The sequence below is a fragment of the Vombatus ursinus genome, unplaced genomic scaffold (assembly GCF_900497805.2).
Source record: "Vombatus ursinus unplaced genomic scaffold, bare-nosed wombat genome assembly UNPS02014893.1, whole genome shotgun sequence".
In the NCBI taxonomy this organism is placed as follows: domain Eukaryota; kingdom Metazoa; phylum Chordata; class Mammalia; order Diprotodontia; family Vombatidae; genus Vombatus; species Vombatus ursinus.
Window position 1 is genome coordinate 8,395,581 of NW_020954671.1, and position 19,494 is coordinate 8,415,074.

Below are 19,494 nucleotides of genomic sequence, written 5' to 3' on the forward strand. Positions count from 1 at the left end.
GAGTTTTACTAAGACTTTGTTAGCTTGATTTCTTGGTAGTCTGCATAGAGCACCCCAGCAGAGCAGGGATAAAGTTTTATGTGGCCTAGTCAAGGTCTGAAATTGCATCCTGTGAATTGCTATCCACCAGAGGTTTTGAACTTTCACTATTAACACTTAAACTTTGAATTATAACAAAGTTGATAATTATGCACCATGGCATTATGGCATTACAAATACATATGTACATTGATTGGGAGGTGAGATAGCTTTTATGAAGAAATATGTATTCCAAAGGCATAGCAAAAACAAACATACCAGCATCCATCCCTCCCTCAACAGCTAAGGAGGTATAATCTCCCTCCATACCACTTCAATCTCTGGGGAGGGAGGGCATTAGGTTTGCACAATTCCACCTGGGCAAAGAATTAGGTGCTTTAGGCAGTTGCATGGTACGTAGAACCCCTCACTCCACAAACGCATGTGGAGCCCCCAGAATATTTGCAGCATCCTGAACTAAGGAATTCAAGATGCTCTCTTAGGCCCCCTCTGCTCAAAACCATAGTTCATGTGGCCCTATCATGTGGACTTTTTCTCTAGTCAGGCAGAGAACACAGTTCAAAGCAAAAGCATTTAACAGAATAGCATAGTAAGAAAAGTTGCAATAGAACATTCTCTCAATAAACCTAGAGCATTCTCATCTACAAATACACACCCCACCAGCAGAGAGAAAGGACAAGCATAAGAAGCGTATCTGAGAGGTATTCACAAGGAAGCACATGGACAAGTGGTGGGCTGACATGCGTCCAATACTTCAGGATTTGGTCATGTCATTACTCTGCTCTTGGTGGGCCTGCCCCCCTTTAGGCATCACTCCACTGGGCCCCTCTTGCCTGCTAGGTGTAGGCTTATACTCTCAGCTGAGTATTTCTTTGCTGATCTTCTGGTTCCTGAGAGATGGGCAGTCTGTTTTGGGCCTTTTGCCTTCTGCTACCAGCTTCCGGGCTTATCTCTTTTGGGCAACTTCCATTGAAGATTAAAGTCTGCTAGAGCATACTGACAAGAACTTCTCCCTGATAAGGAGAGGCTGACACCATATCTAGCAAACAAAAATTAGTCAGAATGCCCCCTCCCAGGCTAAATCTCTTCTTTTCAAACCCCCCCCCCCACGTTTGGGCACTGTGGAACATTGCTCTTGTAAATAACATTCTCCTTTTGTTATATAAGAGGATTGCCCTACACTCCTCTCTCAATGTAACATAATCAGTGTAAGGGACAGATAAAGTTTTAAATGTGTAAACACAGAGGTTTACACACTGTGATCTCTTTACAATGTTAACCTCTTTGATTAAGAAAGGAAGCAAATAATAAAGCAAGCTAAGCATGCCTCTGGGGGCTTTAAAATAACTGGAGGAATTTTGACCGAAAACCATTGAGCAGTGAAGTAGCCGGACTTTAGAGGACTCCAGGTCTTAGAGGGATTTGAAGAGACCCCCTTGCATCCATATCAGAGGGCCACAAGGGAAAGGGGAAGGGAATGAGCCCAGAGGGCGTGTTTTACTTCCCCTCCTCATTGACTATATTATTAGAGAAAAGTAACAAACAAGACATCCCTCTGGGAGCAGTGATAGATCACTGAGTGCAAAATATGGACACAAAGAGATACAAAAGGATAACCTGAGGGAGAAAAGAGCTTCAGGGAGCATGACCCCATGTAATCGAGAGAATACTGACTACAGACTCTAGAAAGGCCAAGCAAAGGGTTATACCTAAGGGGAACTTTGTGAAAACTCTATAAAGGGAGAAAAAGACTTTCAGTCACCAGGAGTTGTGAACCTTCTATTAAATGTGCACTCTACACGTGTACCTCACTACCTTTATGCTTTTCAGTTGGAGCTCATTCTCCCTAGGAATCTTGTCTCATCAGAGAGCGCCCCCCCTAATCTGGAGGGTTTGTAATTATTGTTCTATTGATACCACCTTAGTGAATGTCCTTTGCTAAAGGTTAACTGTCTGGTCTGTTATAAGAGGAAATAGGGGTTCACAAATACTAGAAACCCCCAGTCCTTCAGTGCTGCCTCTAGAACTCGGAGCAGAAAAGTAGTTAACCCAAACTCTAGGGAACCCAACCAACAAACAGAAAGGCAGCTTGGGAGAGTGGTCCCAGAAGGCCTGCTATGCTTAGCATGCAAATGAATATCTGCCAGAAGCAAAGGTAAGCTAACAGGCAAGGTCATTGTTTTCTACCAATCTCATTTTGTGCATTACGTTTCAGCAGGAAAGTCCTGTTGCGGTGCTGTTTTTCAGCCAGAAATCTATCTCCCTACACGTGGAAGGTACTGAGCTGAATCTCCCACTGCCATCCCAACAGCCTGCAGTAGTTCAGCTGTTGCTAAAGACCGTGGGAGTTTAGTGTTAGGGAAGATTTCGATTGGACCAGGCCCTCTGCCCAGTTCAATGGCACCTCAAGGTTTAATGCCTTCCTTGATTTCCAAGTCCCTTCTAACTTCCAGGGGATGCAGAGGCACAAGGCCAAGCTGAAAGGCAAGTACAGCTGGGGATTATTAATAGCAACCCAGAGTCAAGCTGGAAGGCAACAAGCCCTTCCCTCTTCATATTGGCTCAACCAAACAAGCCATCTGGAGTGAGAAATCGGACTTCAAGCTCCATATAGAAACTCCTTAAAAGCCTAGAACACAAGTTTTTCCTCAGCTGGCAATGTGGACTTCCTTGCTGTTTCAAGTCATAATTGTGACTTGCAAACTGTGAAATCAAGAAAGTTAGGGCTTTTATGTGTGTTAAACAGCCTCAGTAACCTTAAAAGGCATGATCTTGCTTCCTCAACTGTGAGAAAATAAAAATGTGTGAGATACTGATTTGGTGTTTGGGCACTAAGTTTGTAAACACCCCTGTAATCACATCACTGGCTCTGGGTTCAGATGACTCTTCTGTTCTATTCAGTTATGGCAGACCTACTTTCAAACCTGGCCCTGCTATTTAATGGGCGTGGAGGAACAGAGATGAAAATTGCATCCATGGCTGGCATGGGGAAGAAGAAGGATGGAGAGAAAAAACATTTTATTTGACCCCTGAAGCCCTGAATTGGGATCTGGATGAACTCCAAAGCAAAGTGCTGTTATTTCCAAGCTGAAGCCTTTTAATTTTTTCATTGACAGGAGAGGCAAGCCTCAGAATAGCGTGAGAAAAAAAAAAACACTATATTCAGATCTCCAAATGGTGCTTATATTTAAGAGCAAAGTCAAATGGGCTTTGTTTGTCCTCCTGCCCAATCCAGCAGCTCCACCCTCTGCTGTACACATTCACAATATGAGTCTATTACAGAGGTAGTTGTGGGCCCTGTGAATTTGATAGCCCTAAAGCTCCTCTTTCTGAACTTTGGGTTCACACTCATCAAGGCCACCCAAAAAAACTAGCCCCACCCATAGGCAGACTCTTTGCATGCTGTGATTTAAGGGGCACATAAATCCTTCCCTCTGGGGTCCCTCACTTTCCTTCCAAGTCACCTCAAGTTCCCATCATTCGATCTCTCCCTGTTTCAGTTTCAGGCATTGGATTGCCAGAAAACCACAGTTAAAATGTATTTATACTACCTAGTCTCAATTGTAAGGGATTGTGTTTAATGGGCACCATTAATAACAATTTTTTAAGTTGCTGACACAAGACCAAGTCCTCCCTGAAGTCTCCATAACAACTCCACCCTTTTCCTCATCTCATCTCCCTTCAAATAGTTCATAACAGCAACCAGCAATGATAAGACATGACTAGTAGGGAGAAAGGGTAGGCCCAGAGACTGAGTCACAGGCTGAATAGAGGGTTAGTAACCTGGAAAACTCTAAGCCCTATCCAAGCACTAATTTAATTTGTGTCGGTTGGTGTGGTGGAAAGGCTGGGAGTCATCAGGACCTGGCTCCAACCCAAGGTTACATGCTGATGACACATCACTCCCCTTCATGCACCCTATGCTCTAGCTAAACTGACCTATTTGCTGCTCCCCATACCCTATTATCCATCTGTGGCCTCCATGCCTCTCTTTATTTAATCTGTTTCCCATACCTAGAATGTTCTGCTCTTCACCATTCCCTCTTGGAATCCCTAGTGCCATTCAGACTCAGGTGCCACCTCCTTCAGGGGACCTTTCCCAATTCTCATAGTCATAACTATACTCCAAGCTCCCCAATAGTTGATTTATTTTGTATGTATCCAGCATGCATTTATTTGTAAACATGTGGAAACCAACACCCCCCACAACAAAGTAGCTCTTTGAGGGCAAGGACTGTCTCATACTTGTAACCCCAATGCCTAACAGTGCCATACACATAAGTGCTAATCGACTTGTTGGTTGATGAGGTTCTGGTCTTGACTCCTCCATGATCGGTGACTATGGATATGTCATTCTTTATGTCTCTGTGCCTCAATTTCTTATCTATAAAATAAAATAAAAAAGTTGGACTAGATCAGTGATATTGAACTCAAAGAGAACTAGGGGCCACTAAAGCATACATAAGGATCTCTGATGGCAACATATTGATTTAGAAAACCACATATTAACATTATCTATGTCCTATTGTATTTTTATTTATCTTTTTAAATATCTCCCAATTAATTTGGTTCTGGCTATACTCAGGAATATTGTCAGTTATGTTTGAGCCTCTGGACCAGATAATGTCTAAATCATCTTCTAGCTCTGAAGTTTAGTGGTTCTCTCCAATTTGATAGCTAAAACATTATCAGTCAGATTACCTAGCAAAACTCAAAACATATACAGCCTCACTTGAGTAAGCATCCTACCCTTAACTCAATATCATTCATCCTCTAACTACTTGGACCACATCATTCTTTCCATGTATCACCTCCTCCACCCCTTTACCACCCCCCATCCCTACTGTGTCCAGGACAGTCTTCAAAAAAAGGTTCTCCTAGAACCTATCGAATTGACCAGGGCAGGTGAATGTCAAAGGGAGAAAGATTCACATCAGAGCATCAAGTACTGGTATTTAGAGGGTGGGGTGAAGGAAGATACCCTGAGGTCATTGAGTGTCTTGACAGGAAGTTGGAAAAGGAGAAGAAACTTTTCCTCCTTCACAATGTTCCCTACTGCCTAAAGTGTACTAAGAACCCATACACTATCTTTGTATGTCGTTAACAACATGAAGCACGGCTTAGATCAGGAATCTTTTTGCAAACTGTTAGACGAAAAACCAAATAAGCATAAACTTCTCAAAAGCTCTGTTATCCTGTTTCACCATGATAGGATCTCCACCCTAAACTTCCACTTCTTTGAATCTGCAGCACATAGCTCCCACAGTTCCTTTTCAGTTTTGAAATTAACATTATACAGTATCTACTGCCATCTTGTGATCATCCTTAGCAGCTCCGTGCCAAAAAATACCACTCAAATGGGTCTATCTAATAAGTTTTCTCCTGTTTAGTTTCAAGTGAAATTATTATACTATATTAAGACTTTGGATTACTTGTATTTTCAAGAGAAATTTAACATTTATTCCGTGCTAACTCTAATTGCAGCCTGATAGTCTGTGGCCCTGGAAATCAGTTAAGTCACAATTGACACTATCTCTTCCAGCTAGTCAGTCCAATCAACAATCTTATTGAATTTTCACCATGAGCTGAAAGTGTTGTACAGAATTATAAAGGAAATCATCATGGTACCAGTCCCTGTCTCCCCACCCCAAAATGTTAGGTCTCAAATAATTTAGAGACTATTTCATTAAGTTGCTTATAGTATAGACTTGATGTTTGACTCACCTTATCTTTGCAACTATCCCCTTAGAGTAGGGGTTCTTAACCTTTTTGTGTGTCATGGACCCCCTCTAGCAGCCTGGTAAAATGTATGGACCTCTTTTCAGAATCACATTTTTAAATAATTCAAGGAAAAGTCCTATTTCAGTTGGAGGTTACTAATAATAATGATGCAATTTTTCCCCATCCAAGATCAAGTACTCCTTGACATCTATCCACAGACCTGTTGAAAGTCCTTGAACCCCAGGTTAGGAACCCTTGTCTTAGAGGGAGGCTGAGAGGATAGGGCTCCAAAAAAAAGTTCAAGGCTGCAGAAGGTTCAGCTGGTGTATGGACAGAGGTGCCATGTAGAGAAAGGAATGCAGAGCAACCATCCTTATCCAGCGAAATGAACTCAGATCCAGCTCTGCTGCCAAATGTGGCCAAAACTTTCTGTTCTCATGAAAGCTCGGTAGATCATCCAAAACAACAGATAATCCAAAAATCATATTTATTTGACTCAGGAATGTATCACTGGATTTTACTTGGCAATGTGCTTTCTATTCTCCAAAAAGGCTATTTGGCACAAGGGCTGGAATACTTGTCTTGGGACCAGGAAGCTAGGGGTTCAAAATCTTCCTGGGATACTGTATAAATATGGGAAAGTCATTTAACATCGCTTTTCTGAGCCTCAATGTGCTCTTCTGTAAAATAGAGATAATAATATCTGTACCACCGACTGGGGTTCTAGTCCCACCTTTGACCTATACTGTCCGTGTAACCCTGGGCAAATCTCTGAATCTCTCATTGTCACTGCCTAAGTAATTACAAGATTGCAGGGTAGTTGTCAGTCGGCATTGGTAGATAGCTTACTTACCAAGCATTCCTACACCAATGAAATCACGGGTCCAGAACCAAAAAGAAGTACCTATCTCACAAAGTTGTTGTGAAGCTCAACTGAAAGAACATATGTAAAGCACTTTGCAAACTTTAAAGCAGTTATATACTTGTCTTCTTCATTTTCTTCTGGTTTGTTTGGTTTGCCCTGAGCTAATATTGAAAATAGTTTTCCTTCTCCTGGCATGTGTCAGCTGATGAAAATTACTGAGAGGTAGGGGGAAGCCTCTCTGCTATTATAAACTGTGTTTGGGGATAATTCACATGCAAATAATCAGAAGTCAATCGGTTAGCTCTATCATGACTATGCTTCAGTCCATTCTAAACAGTACTAAGAAAAAAAAAAAAACTCCCAGCCTTTAACATGTCATGAGCACAGCATCAATAGAAAGGACCACAGAATATTGGGATTTTCCATATTGAGCAATGGGATTGTTCACTATTATCATTTCATGTATATCCGAAAGATTTGATGTTTGTTCTATTGTGTACCTACAATCTATTGAATGTTCAATGCAACCTTCACCTTCATCCCAGAAAACCCATTAATCTAACCCTCCGGAGCAAGGATTCCCAACTTTTCCCTGATCAATGAACTGTGGTTATTTCACTGGCTTTGCTACACCCTAGCTCCCAGCTCCTGGTCCTCAAGTAAAAGAATTACCTAGAATATAATCTTATTGTTTAAATCAAAATGGATTTTGGATTTATTTTTGGTTAAATTGATTTATTTTGATTAGAAAATTTCAGGACAGTAGTTAAAGTAATTAAAGTGATCTTGGAGCTAAGAATTGCTGAAGTAGAATCTTGTTTCACTTGAAGCTCAAACTTACTGCCACCACCACCATCACCCCATCTAAGAAAAAAAACAGCTCTGGGTCAGAGTTCAAGCAGACTTTCTTCATCTTAGTGACTTTTTTTCAAATTCCCTAGTTCATTGTCCTTATGTCAGAGTTCCAGGGAAAATCCCTTGAACAAGACTTATGTCTAGATCATCGCTCATAAAAATTAATAGTGTCCCTTTGTATTCCTGTACAAAGCAGTATGCATCAGAAATAGGACAGTTATTTATTTTCTCCACCCCAAAAGAAATGCCTGATAGACACAAATGTGCATTGTTGTTATTGTTCAGTTGTGTCCAAGTCTCCATGAACCTATTTTGGGTTTTTTCTTGTTTTGTTTTGTTTTTTGTTTTTTGGCAAAGATACTGAAGTGGTTTGCCATTTCCTTCTCCAGCTCATTTTACACCTGAGGACCTGAGGTAAACAGAGTTAAGTGACCAAGGTTACACAGCTAGCATGTGTCTGAGGCCATATTTGAACTCAGGAAGATGAGTCTTCCTGATTACCAACCCAGTGCTCTATCCACTGTACCACCTAGCTGTCCAAGTGTGTATTAACAAATATTTAAAACATGAAATAATTGCCTGTCACCTGTTAGGAGACAAAGATAACTTTGTAGAAGAGCGCTCTTAGAAAGTATTTTCACATCTATTATTTCATTAAAAATCCAAGAACAGCACTATGAGGTAATTTGTTTGTTGTTTAGTCATTTTAGTCAAGTCTGACCCCATTTGGGGTTTACTTGGTAAAGATGGCAATGGTTTGCCATTTCCTTCTCAAACTCATTTTACAGATGAGGAAACTGAGACAAACAGGGTTAAGTGACTTGCCAAGGGTCTCACAGTTAGTAAGTGTCTGAGTCCAGCTTTGGAGTCAGGAAGATGAGGCTTCCAAACTCTAGCCTTGGCACTTTATCAGACCCATTTTGACCATGAAGTTAAGTGACTTGACCAAAGTCGCCAAGCTAGCAAACCAATTGAGTCTAGTTCAAAACTCAAGCTCTTGACTCCAAATTTAGTGCTTTTCACATTCTATCAGAGTTGTCCCCTACATGGCACAACCTCTCTAGACCTCAGCAACCTTCTCCACAAATTGAGGGAATTGGCCTAAAAGTCGCTTCCAACTATAGTTCTCTGATCTAGTCATAAAGGCTCTTCTGAATTTCATGGTGTTAACTGCCATGGAAACACATAAAAATAAGCAACATCTTTTGGCCCCAAGTGTACTAAACCACTTTACATAAAAGTTTTTGACCATGCCTAATGGAAGCTTCCTGACCCTAGTTTTACAGAGCTAAATCTGAGGTGACCCAGTGTTACAGTTCACTCACTACTGTCTCTTAAACTCTTTATTTCATCGGAGACCTTCTGAACCTGAACAGATTTTGCTCCGAAAAGTCTTGTTATAAAGTCTAAATCATCTGATACTTAGCCCATGCCATCTACAATGTGACCTGTAACCTGATTATAGACATTAGAAACTGACTGCAAGTTATAGTACCAATTTCTCACAAACTGTGTTGTGTAAATGTGAACATTTTAGAGAAGAATTCAGCATAGGCCCTTCACTTTTTATTCTAATAAGCTTATATCCAAAAACCAAATCCCATCACAACAGATATCTCTGTATAAGAAAACCAATTTCCCCTCTCCCCACCCTTCAGTGGATGGCCACTAATTCAAGCAATGTCCAAAACAACAAATGTCCTGTATGTCAGAATCATAGGTTTTGAGCTGAAAGGGACTTTAGAGGTCATCTGATCAAACATCCTAATTTTATAACTCCCCTAAAACCAGAGCTAAAATACAAATCCAAGTCCTCTGACTCTAAATCTAGTGTTCTTTCTGCTGTACCAAATGGCCTCATGAGAATTTGAACAATTCCTTGAAGTTCGCCGTAATCAGATTTGACATATACAGCAAAAATCTCTGTAAAACAAACCAAAAAATGTCACCTAGCTGTTAGCAGAATCCTAGGATTTTGCAACTAGTAGGTTTCTCAGATGCCATCAAGTCTGACTCAAAATGGCTTCATTATACCCAAGGTTTGAATCTTGCCTCAGATACTTAATAATTAGCTGTGTCAACCTGGGCAAGTCATTTAAACTCTCCCAGGCTGAGATTCCTCATCTTTGAAATGGGAATAATTACAGTATCTACCTCAAAGGGTTATTATAAGGTAGAGATCAGATTTTAAAAGTGCTTTACAAACCTGAAAATGCTGTATAAATACCAGCTATTATTGTTGTTGTTATTACTAATAGTAATAATAAATATTTGACAAATAAAAAAATTTAAAAAAAATTTTTTAAAGACTTCATTATTTAGAACAATATTTGACTCAAATTTTTAATACAATAATGCAATTACTTGTATTTACATTGTATCTGGTATTAAGTGAGTATTTTCCAGCAGAGCACTCAACCCTTTCTTTTGTTTTTCCCACAGGAGGACTACAACCAACTGAGACCACTCTCCTACCCCAACACCGATGTGTTTCTGATCTGTTTTTCCGTTGTAAACCCAGCTTCTTATCATAATGTCCAGGAAGAATGGGTACCTGAACTGAAAGGCTGTATGCCACATGTCCCTTTCGTCCTCATAGGAACACAGGTTAAAACCTAAGATGCAGATGTGGGTGGGTGTGGGTGGGTAGGTGACTGTTAAGAAAAGTCCGAGGATCTTTTTGAAAATCTTTGAAAACTGACCTTTTGAATCTAATAAGTACATTGTAGAAACATTTCCTTTGCAAATGCTTCAGGATCTTTCATGTAACCTAGCCACAATCATTTGACCCATACAAAAGAGAGGTGAAGAGCTAACTTAATAGTGGTCTTCACATACATGAATCTAGGTATAGATGTTCTCTATTTCATTTAAGAACACCTCTCCTCACCGTCATCTTGGAAAAGAAGATAAAACTGGAATATTTTATTGGTATTGCATGAACAAAATGGTAGTTATAGAACTCTTTTAAGTTCTTTATAAACTAACCAGGTTTTATAAATATAAGAAATATTTGATAAATAAGCAATACTGTTAATCATGTCCCTTTCTACTTAAAAATCTTAAATGGTTCCTCACTGCCTACTGAATTAAGTCCAGGCTCCTTAACGTAGAATCCAAGATTCTTCACGGTCTAAGTTTAACCTCCCTTTCCACCCTCATCTTGTATTTCTTCTATTTTCTTCCCCTCCTCTTCCACCAAAGTGGATTTTTTGCTGTTCCTCAAACACACTCCATGTTTTCCTGCCTCTGTGACTTTGTGGACATTTCCTTCCTCCTAGGGTGCCCTACTCTCCCAATGCTACTCATCTATACACATCTCAGGAAGCTCCTGTAAGGCCCCACTCAAATGTTATCTCCTTCTGAATACTTCCATGATCCCTATAACTGGATCATTGGATCCTTAAAGAAAAGGCATTGGGAAAAGTGCTGCATTTACAGTGAGAGAACATAGGTTCAAATACCAGCTCTGCTACTCACTGCTTATGTAACTTTTGTCAGGTAGTTATTTAACCTCTCTTGTTCCTCATCTATAAAATGAAGGGGTTAGACTAAATGACCTCTAAGATCCTTTCCAGCTCCAAATCTATGATCCTATAAAAAAAAATTTTTTTATTTCTTAAGATAATTTTAACAATTATCAACAAACATGAACATCTTGGTATTTAAAAAATAAATAAGGATTTTATATGAAACTATGAACTTCATTTAGATATAGTTGTTTCTTTTGTTTTTTTTTAAGGGACCATGTCTTCATTAGCCTCCTATTCTCCACAATTACTAACACAGTACTTTGCTCATTATAGGGTCCTCAATAAATATTTTTTGAATGAACGATTTTCAGATAGTTGCCATCATGCCCATACAAGAAGAATTTAAATATGGCATTGATCTTTACATATTTCCCTGGATTTTGTCCCTTTTTATTCAAGTGACCATGTCTGCAGATAGAAAATTGCATAAAGACTGAATGACACTGATAGTGTTAGGATTATAGGCATAGGTTCTCTTCAATATTATTTTATTTTCCTTTCTGGCTTTACAAAGGAAACTAGGGAGGGAAAGAAATCTACAAAGGGGTAGAGAGATGTTTTCTATATAAAAAAAAGATGCATATATTTGAATATTGTAAATTACATATATATATATGTATAAAACAAGCAAGAAAGAAGAAATATCCCATTTATAAATTGGGGTTATAATTCTGTTTTTATGAAAAGTATGCAAACAAGGCAGTATTGCCTGATCCTGGGTGCTCACTACAAAAATAATAGACAAAATTAAAACACTCTATGTAACTTAATGTCAATACTGCTTACTGAGATGCACTGATGTTGCTCATCAAGGCAGGAAATACACACTTCGTTAGAGATGAATAATGCAAGCATAATCACGTTTGGAATTAATTATTATACTTATTGCTTTTTGCTTCAGGTAAAAAGCCCATGAAAACTCAAAATATTCCCTGTCACTCCCATATGTACAAACATATGTGATATATAGCTATAATGTGATATGGCATTATTTAACATGAATGTCCAAATTCATCCATCCAAAAGAATGTTATCCACATTGAATCCTAAGGACACCATACACTTATTCTACTGTTCATTACAAACACTTTTAGAATTGTCTTCTTTTGAGCATGCTCAGTGGTGTCAAATATTCATCCTCTAAGGGTATATTTGATTTTTAGAAACAGCCAAAAGAGATTGGGAAATAAGCATGGTGAGTAAGCTGAATTAATATGAATTTAGATAATATCTTGGTGAAAAATAAAAATAATTATAAAATAACAAAACTCTTGTACAAATCATAAAGTAGCTCTGGAGGCAATTCCGAGAATATTCGGTCAAATGACAGGATCATAGGCATTAACTCATTGACTCCTCAGGTGACATTTTGGAAGGACAGCATTCATTTGTGATATGTACATTGTGTATGTTGTTTAAAAATCAGCCTTCTTACTTTATGGTCCTAACCCATGAATGTGGTTTTTCATTTCCCAGATAAAAAATTCTTGCAGTATGTTTGTAGGTTTACTGCTTCACAATGGAAAACATCTACTATAATTGGGGAAAACTGAGTTTGCTATATGTGCTCTTTTTGCTAGATTGATCTTCGTGATGACCCCAAAACATTGGCTCGGTTGTTCTACATGAAAGAGAAACCCCTCACTTACGAGCACGGAGTGAAGCTTGCCAAGGCGGTATGGTAAAATTTGAATGAAATCTTCAAATTTATTCTAGGAGAACAATTTGGAATGCTATATATGAGTGCTTTGGAACTGCCAAGAGCGGAGAAATTGCCATACTTTTGCTAGTATTCATTTCAAATCAATTCAACAAGCATTTATTTAGTGCTGGGCATTGAGGATACAAAGACAAAACTGAAATAGCCCTTGCCCTCATAAAGCTTACATTCTACTAGGGCAAATAAGTAAATATGTAAGTAAGGAAATAGTTATTCCTTCCACATCATGGTTTAAATATATCACAGGTCGGCATAAGAAATCAAATGGGAATTTTGGGGGACTTTTGCAAAAGCCACGATAACACACAAAGGTTAGCAGATGACACAGAAAAAAATTTAGAAACTCAAAAATGCATAAAATAATCATAGTATTGTATATCAACCCCAAATTTTACAATAAGGTACTATAAACACCCCATAAAAGGAAAAGGAAAAGAAAAAGAAAAAGTTCAGACTTCTTCTCTGGTACAAAGGGAGAGTCAAAAAATTTTAGGTGGATTTTCCAGATCGTGGAGGTGCTGCGCCCCTAATGTACTCCCTATGGAAGGGCTAACTGTGTAATTTAGAGGTGGGAAAGCACTAACAATTGGAGAAAGGAAAAGGGATCAGAAAAAGAATTTGTAGAAAATGTAATTTAAGCTGATCCTTGAATAGGTGAGAATTCAAGGAGCTGGAAGTGATGAGGGAAAGTATTCAAAGTTGGCTGGTTGTTGTCCTTCATTCTTGAAGAGGACCAAAATGACATCGCTATGCTACAGTCAAGTTACACTGTGTCTGACTGTGGCTGATTAGACCAATACGAGCTCAGAATGTTCTACCACAGATCAGGCACAAATAGCCCATGTGAATATTTGGGGTGGATTCTCTAAATTTGTGCATCTCAGTTTCTTTTGAGCTACTTCACAATTCTGCTTTGCTCATAAAGCACAGCACTTTCTCTGATGTGAGCACGCCATACTGGGCGGTCCTGTGCCAGTATCTCCCATGTCACACGATCAATTCCAAGGTTCTTAAGAGAGATCTTGAGTGTCCTTGTATCGCTTCTTCTGACCACCATGCGAAGGCTTGCCCTGTGTGAGTTCTCCACACAGCGTACATTTTGGCAAGTGTACGTTTTACATTTGAATTTAAATGCATCAGAGTTGTGCTCTCTGAAGTAGAGTTTGCATGCTTGGCAGTTTAGTTCGAGAAAGGACCTCAGTGTCTGGTACCTTATCCAGTCAGGTGATCTTCAGAATCTTCCTTAGACAATTCAAATGGAAGCGAGTCAGTGTCCTGGCTGGTATACCGATATATTGTCCAGGTTTCACAGGCATGCAACAATGAAGTCAGCACAATGCCTCTGTCGACCTTCAGTTAGGTAGTCAGTCTAATACCTCTTCTCTCCCACACTTTCCTTCGGAGTCTCCCAAACACTGAGCTAGCTCTAGCAATGTGTGCATCAACTTCATTATCAATGTGTACATTCCCCAGAAAATACACTACCAAGGTAAGTGAACTTATCCACAGCATTCAAAATTTCTCCACTTGCAAGGGGAGAGGAGTGCAGAGGGGAAGAGGGGGAACAGTCTGAGAAACAGCTCAAAGGAGACAGTGGAATTTTCTGAACAGGGAATAGTAAGTAGAGCAGTTTGGCTAGAATTTGGAGAATATGAAGGGCAGTGAAGTAAAATCAGTTTTAAAAGACAGATTGGAGCTAGATGATGAAAGGTTTTAAAGGCCAAAAGAGTTCATTATTTACCCTAGAGGTGATAGAGAGCCACTGAAATTTCTGGAGTGACATGATCCAACATATGCAATTGAAATATTGATTTGATGACTATACAGAGGATGAGAAGAAACTGGTTGCAGAGAGGCCAGTTGGAAGGCTGCTGCAGTATCTAGCAAAGGGTGATGAGAGTTTGAACTAGGTGAGTGGAGAGGAGACAGATGTGAGAGGATTTAACTTCTCTCCTGTAGCCTTGTGGGAATGGTTCATTTGATTAATGCGTTATCAAGCAGGATTGTCTATACCTTAATAAGAAGGAAATTTGGTTAATTAAAACATCTGAGGTTCTTATTGTTTGATTTAACAGCCTCCATGATTACTGTTTGCCACATTTTATGATAATAAAATCACTCATCCAGTCTGTTTATTTGTAAATCTCACTGCACATTACAGGTGAAACATTTGAATTAGCCTCTAGAGGCATTTTATGGTTGTCTCAGGAGAAACTTTAGACTAGCATCTAGCAATTTAATGTGTGCTTAATACTTTAAAAACTTGACAATAATTGATACAGTGGAATGAGTCCTAGATCTGAAGTCATGGGATCTGGATTCAAATTCCAGTCTATCACTATTTATGTGACAAAGAGCAAGTCACTTCATGTGGAAGGAGATGTAGGGCGTTGGAAATAATGCTGAATTTGGAGTCAGAGGACCTCAGTTCAAATCCCAGTTCTGTCACCTGTGTGACCTTGGGCAAGTCACTTAAAACCACTCTAAGCCTCAGTTTCCTCATCTGTAAAAGAATAAAGTTAGACTAGGTGACCTTGAAAGTCCCTTCTGTCTCTACATTCATGATCCCACTACACCTCGGGTCTCAGTTTCCTCATCTGTATAATGAAGTAGTTGTCCTAGAAGGCATCTAAGGTTCCTGATCCCCTTGGAGAATCTGTGCTGTCAAGAATTTTTAAAAGAGTAACTAAGACAAAAAATAACCACGGAAGGAATATAAACTTTTTCCCTGGGACTTACAACATAGTCACAGCTGGATTTATTTTTTAAATGTCCTTTCTTGGCAGCAATAGTTATTTTGTTATGAAAACTTTTGGGAAAATATTTGCTAAGTTCTAAATTCTGCTCATGTCTGCTGTGTCTCCCTGTTGCTGCAAATATCAGTCTAAAATGAATACCAAAATTCACTTATTGAGGATAAGCTTCATTTTATACAGTGAATGTGCTTCTGAAAAGTTTTCTGTAAATCAAATCATACTTCCCCATTGACATTTCACAAAACTGTCACTTCTGTGATAGCTCTGCTCCAAGACTATAGAAATTCACAAAACGTAACTGGTTGGATCCATATTAAATTTATATTGCTGCTCAATGATTTTTTTATTCATCATTGATTGTTGCTTTCAACACAAGTATTAATCTGAACCTTTTTCACTTTCTTTAAACTTCACATACACTCCTCTGTCCTGATGCCCCCACATTCCAAGCAAATAGCCTTGCTTCTTACTCACTTAGATCAAAACTAACTGAAGTGAATTCTCCCACTGACGTTCTAAGTTGTCTTTGGCATTCGTGGTTTGAAAAATCTGCCTGTGATTCGGTCCTCTGACGCCTGCTCCAGGGTCACTGCAGCCTGCCCAGCCCGGCAGGATACAACTTTCTGATCATCCATCCAGGTTGTCTTGGGCTATAAATTTGTTTCACTTTGTCTTTTTGTGGTTTCTGCTGCTTTAGAATTTGTTTAGACCTATTTTTATAGGTATTTGGAGGGGTCTGGGGGAGAGTTCAAGCAAGTCACTGATTTTACTCCAACATCTTGGCTCCATCCCCCTGAAGTGAATTATCTCAGTTTTTTTTCCTCCATACCTCAAAACCCTTCTGTCTTCATCCATCCTTTCCTCTTTTCTTTCTGATGGAAGGAAGGAAGAAAGAAAGGAAGACAGGAAGGAAGGAAGGAAGGAAGGAAAGAAGGAAGAAAGGAAGAAAGGAAGGAAGAAAGAAAATGTCTTTGCCATTCATTTCCTCTACCTTTCTCCAAATCTTTGCACTATCAAACACATCACTCTGCCTTCTCTCTGTGTTCTTCAATGTTTCCCTCTATACTAGCTCTTTCTATTTTGAAGGAAAAGATCTGTGGTGAGGATTCACAGCACAGAGGACAAAGATAGGTTCTCTGCAAAAAATTATGTGGTGGAGAATCCTGAAGTTAGGATATCTTGGCCCTGGATCCCAATGACTCTGGAGGAGAAAGTGAGGCTGATGATTTTGCACAGGTCTGCCTCATTTACATCCAATTCACTTGCGTGTCAAGATATCACCCTCCTGATGTCATTGGTCCTCTTTGAGAATGAAGGACGAACAACAATCATGTTATAGCTAAGGAAAACAAGAAATAGAAAGATAAAGTGACTCACCCAAGGTCACACAAAAGGCCAGCGGAAGAACTAAGTGTAGAACCTGGGTCTTCTCATGAAAGGTAATGAGGTTTAACAGAATGTGTGCTGGCCTTGGAGGAAGGGAACCTGGGCTCAAATTCTGTTTCTGCTTTTGATTATGTATGTGACCTTAGACAAGTTACATCCTCTCTGGGTCTCACTTTCCTCATTTGTACAATGAAGGGTCTGGATTTACTGACCTCTGAGTTCTCTTCCAGCTGTATGATCCTATGACTCCATGACTAGGTTTCTTTTAACCCTTGGGTTTAAACAGGATTAGTATTCTTATTTTCTTTCTATTGATAGCTCAACTAAGAAGGAGTCTAAGTCTTGCCCCAGGTCATATAAACAATGGCAAAACTGGGCCAAATATCTAGTCCTTCTAATGCCCAGCCTATTTGATGAATGGTCCAAAGAATCCTTTAATATTTCCATCTAGCATCAGTTTTTTAACCCAGGGTCTTTGAATTTTGCATTCTTAAAAAAATATTTTTGTGTTTACTGTACTTTTGTATTTTTGATGTTTTGTTTACTTTTAACATAATTGGTTTCCTTGGTAATCCTATGTATTTTAAATTATTCATTACTCTGAGAAAGAATCCAAAGGCTTCACCAGACTGTCAAAGGTATCCATGGCTCAAAAAGGTTAAGAACCCTTCATCTAAAAGGTGCTTCTATTCCAGGGGATTTCACCCTCATTTTTCTATATGATATGGTGTATATGATACACCACAGTGTATCTAGACACACTTGCATTTCCAACTGAATTGGAAGCCCAGAAATCTTGGACTTTTTCCCAGACTGTACCAAGGCGAGATATGGCAAGTCACCATTCAGAGTAAAGACAGAGGGTGTGCCCTCAAGCCTGGATTACTGCAATAGCCTTCTGGTTGATCCTCCTGCCTAAAGTCTCTCCTCACTCCAGTCCATCCTCCACTGAAGTGTCAAATTGATCTTCCTAAAGCACGTTTTCACTCCCCTACCACCATTCAGTAAACTCTGGTGACTCCCTGTCATTTGTAGAATCCAATATAAAATTCCCTGTCTGAATTTTAAATCCCTTCATAATCTGACTCCTTCCTATCTTTCCAGTCTTCTTATACATTACTCTTCTCCACATACTCCATGATGCAATGACTAGCCTCCTTCCTACATGTTTCACAAGACTCTCCATCTCTTGACCCTGGGTATTTTCACAGGCTGTCCGTCATACATATCCTCCTGGCTTCCCTGGCTTCCTTAAAGCTTCAATTAAAGCCCCACCTTTTGAAAGAAGACTTTCTTTGTCCTCTATAACCCCTCTGAGAGCATTTCCAATTTATCCTGTCTATATCTTGTTTGTAAGTAGCTATTTGCATGTTGTCTCCTTAATTAGACTGTGAGTAGGGACTATTTGCCTTTCTTTGTATCCACAGTGTTTGGTCCATAGTAGATGCTTAATATGCTTGTTGATTTGACTTAACAGCACCAAACTCCCTAAATGATGAATTTCTAAATCCTCAGAGTCTTCAAATGACTTTACTCACCCCATATAATTTCTGAAATCATAACAACGTGAAAGTCTTTAATGACTGATAGAATTTATTACAACCAGTTAGACACACTAACTATAAAATAATTAGAAATATCTTCTGGTATTTTCCAAGATGACTGTTGGGAGTGGCTAAATGGCAAATAGTCATTAGACTGAAATGTTAATTATATTATCATGCTTTAAAGATTTGATAAAAATCAAACAAAATAAACTTGGGCAAAATCCAAAAACAAATGAGATGACATATTTTATGACATAATTAGGGAATTTATGTCTCTGCCTTTTATCTCTCTCTCCTATCCAACTGTGTTCTTTAATTATAAAGTAGCTGTGCCATTGCAAAGACCAAACAGTGAAAAAATGAAAGTTGTTTTAAAAATAGCCCTAACCTTTAACATCTAATATCCTTTCCTTTGGTATTTTTCTACCATGGAGCAACATTTTTTCACAGCTACTAAATTCAGGGTACTTTTTATAAAAGTTTCAGAAAATTTTATTAATACTATCTCTCCTGTCACTTACTGTGATTATTCCCCAAAGCTCTAATTTTGGCACTGTGTCCTCCATTAAAATGTAAGCTCTCCAAGGCAAGCACTGTCCCCTTTTTATATTTTTATCCCCAGTGCCTAGTATGGTACATGGCACATCAAAGATACTTAAATACTTCTTCATTCATGTGTTTAATATCCACATGCTCTCCATTAACCATCTCATTATTCCCATAGCTTCAGCAACCACCTCTTTGCAGAGGACTACCCAACCTAGACATCAGCTGTTAACTCTCTTCTGAGACTCAGAACCTACAGGGCAGCCCTCCTACCAGGCCTTTAAACTCAACATGTCCAAAAATGAACCTTTTTTCTTTCCCCTTGTGCCTTCCTTTCCTTGTGACTTACTATTTCTGTCAGTACTCCCACCATTCACCAATCTCCTCTACTCAAACTTTTGGTACTTTTATTGACACTTTCCTCTCCATCACTTCCTCTATCCAACTAGTTACCAAATCCTATTGATTCTATTTCACCACTCTCTTATCTATGTTGTTGTTGTGTGTTGTTTACTCAATTCATTTG

General features: G+C 39.1%; 1 protein-coding gene across 1 annotated transcript in view; it reads left to right on the forward strand.

Moving 5' to 3' along the window:
* Positions 1-19,494, forward strand: part of RHOJ (ras homolog family member J) — a 138,152-nt gene that overhangs the window by 109,428 nt on the left and 9,230 nt on the right. The window contains exons 3-4 of the mRNA XM_027842851.1: positions 9,923-10,087; positions 12,594-12,689. Coding sequence (XP_027698652.1) covers positions 9,923-10,087; positions 12,594-12,689 — 261 coding nt within the window. The remainder of the gene's footprint in view (positions 1-9,922; positions 10,088-12,593; positions 12,690-19,494) is intronic.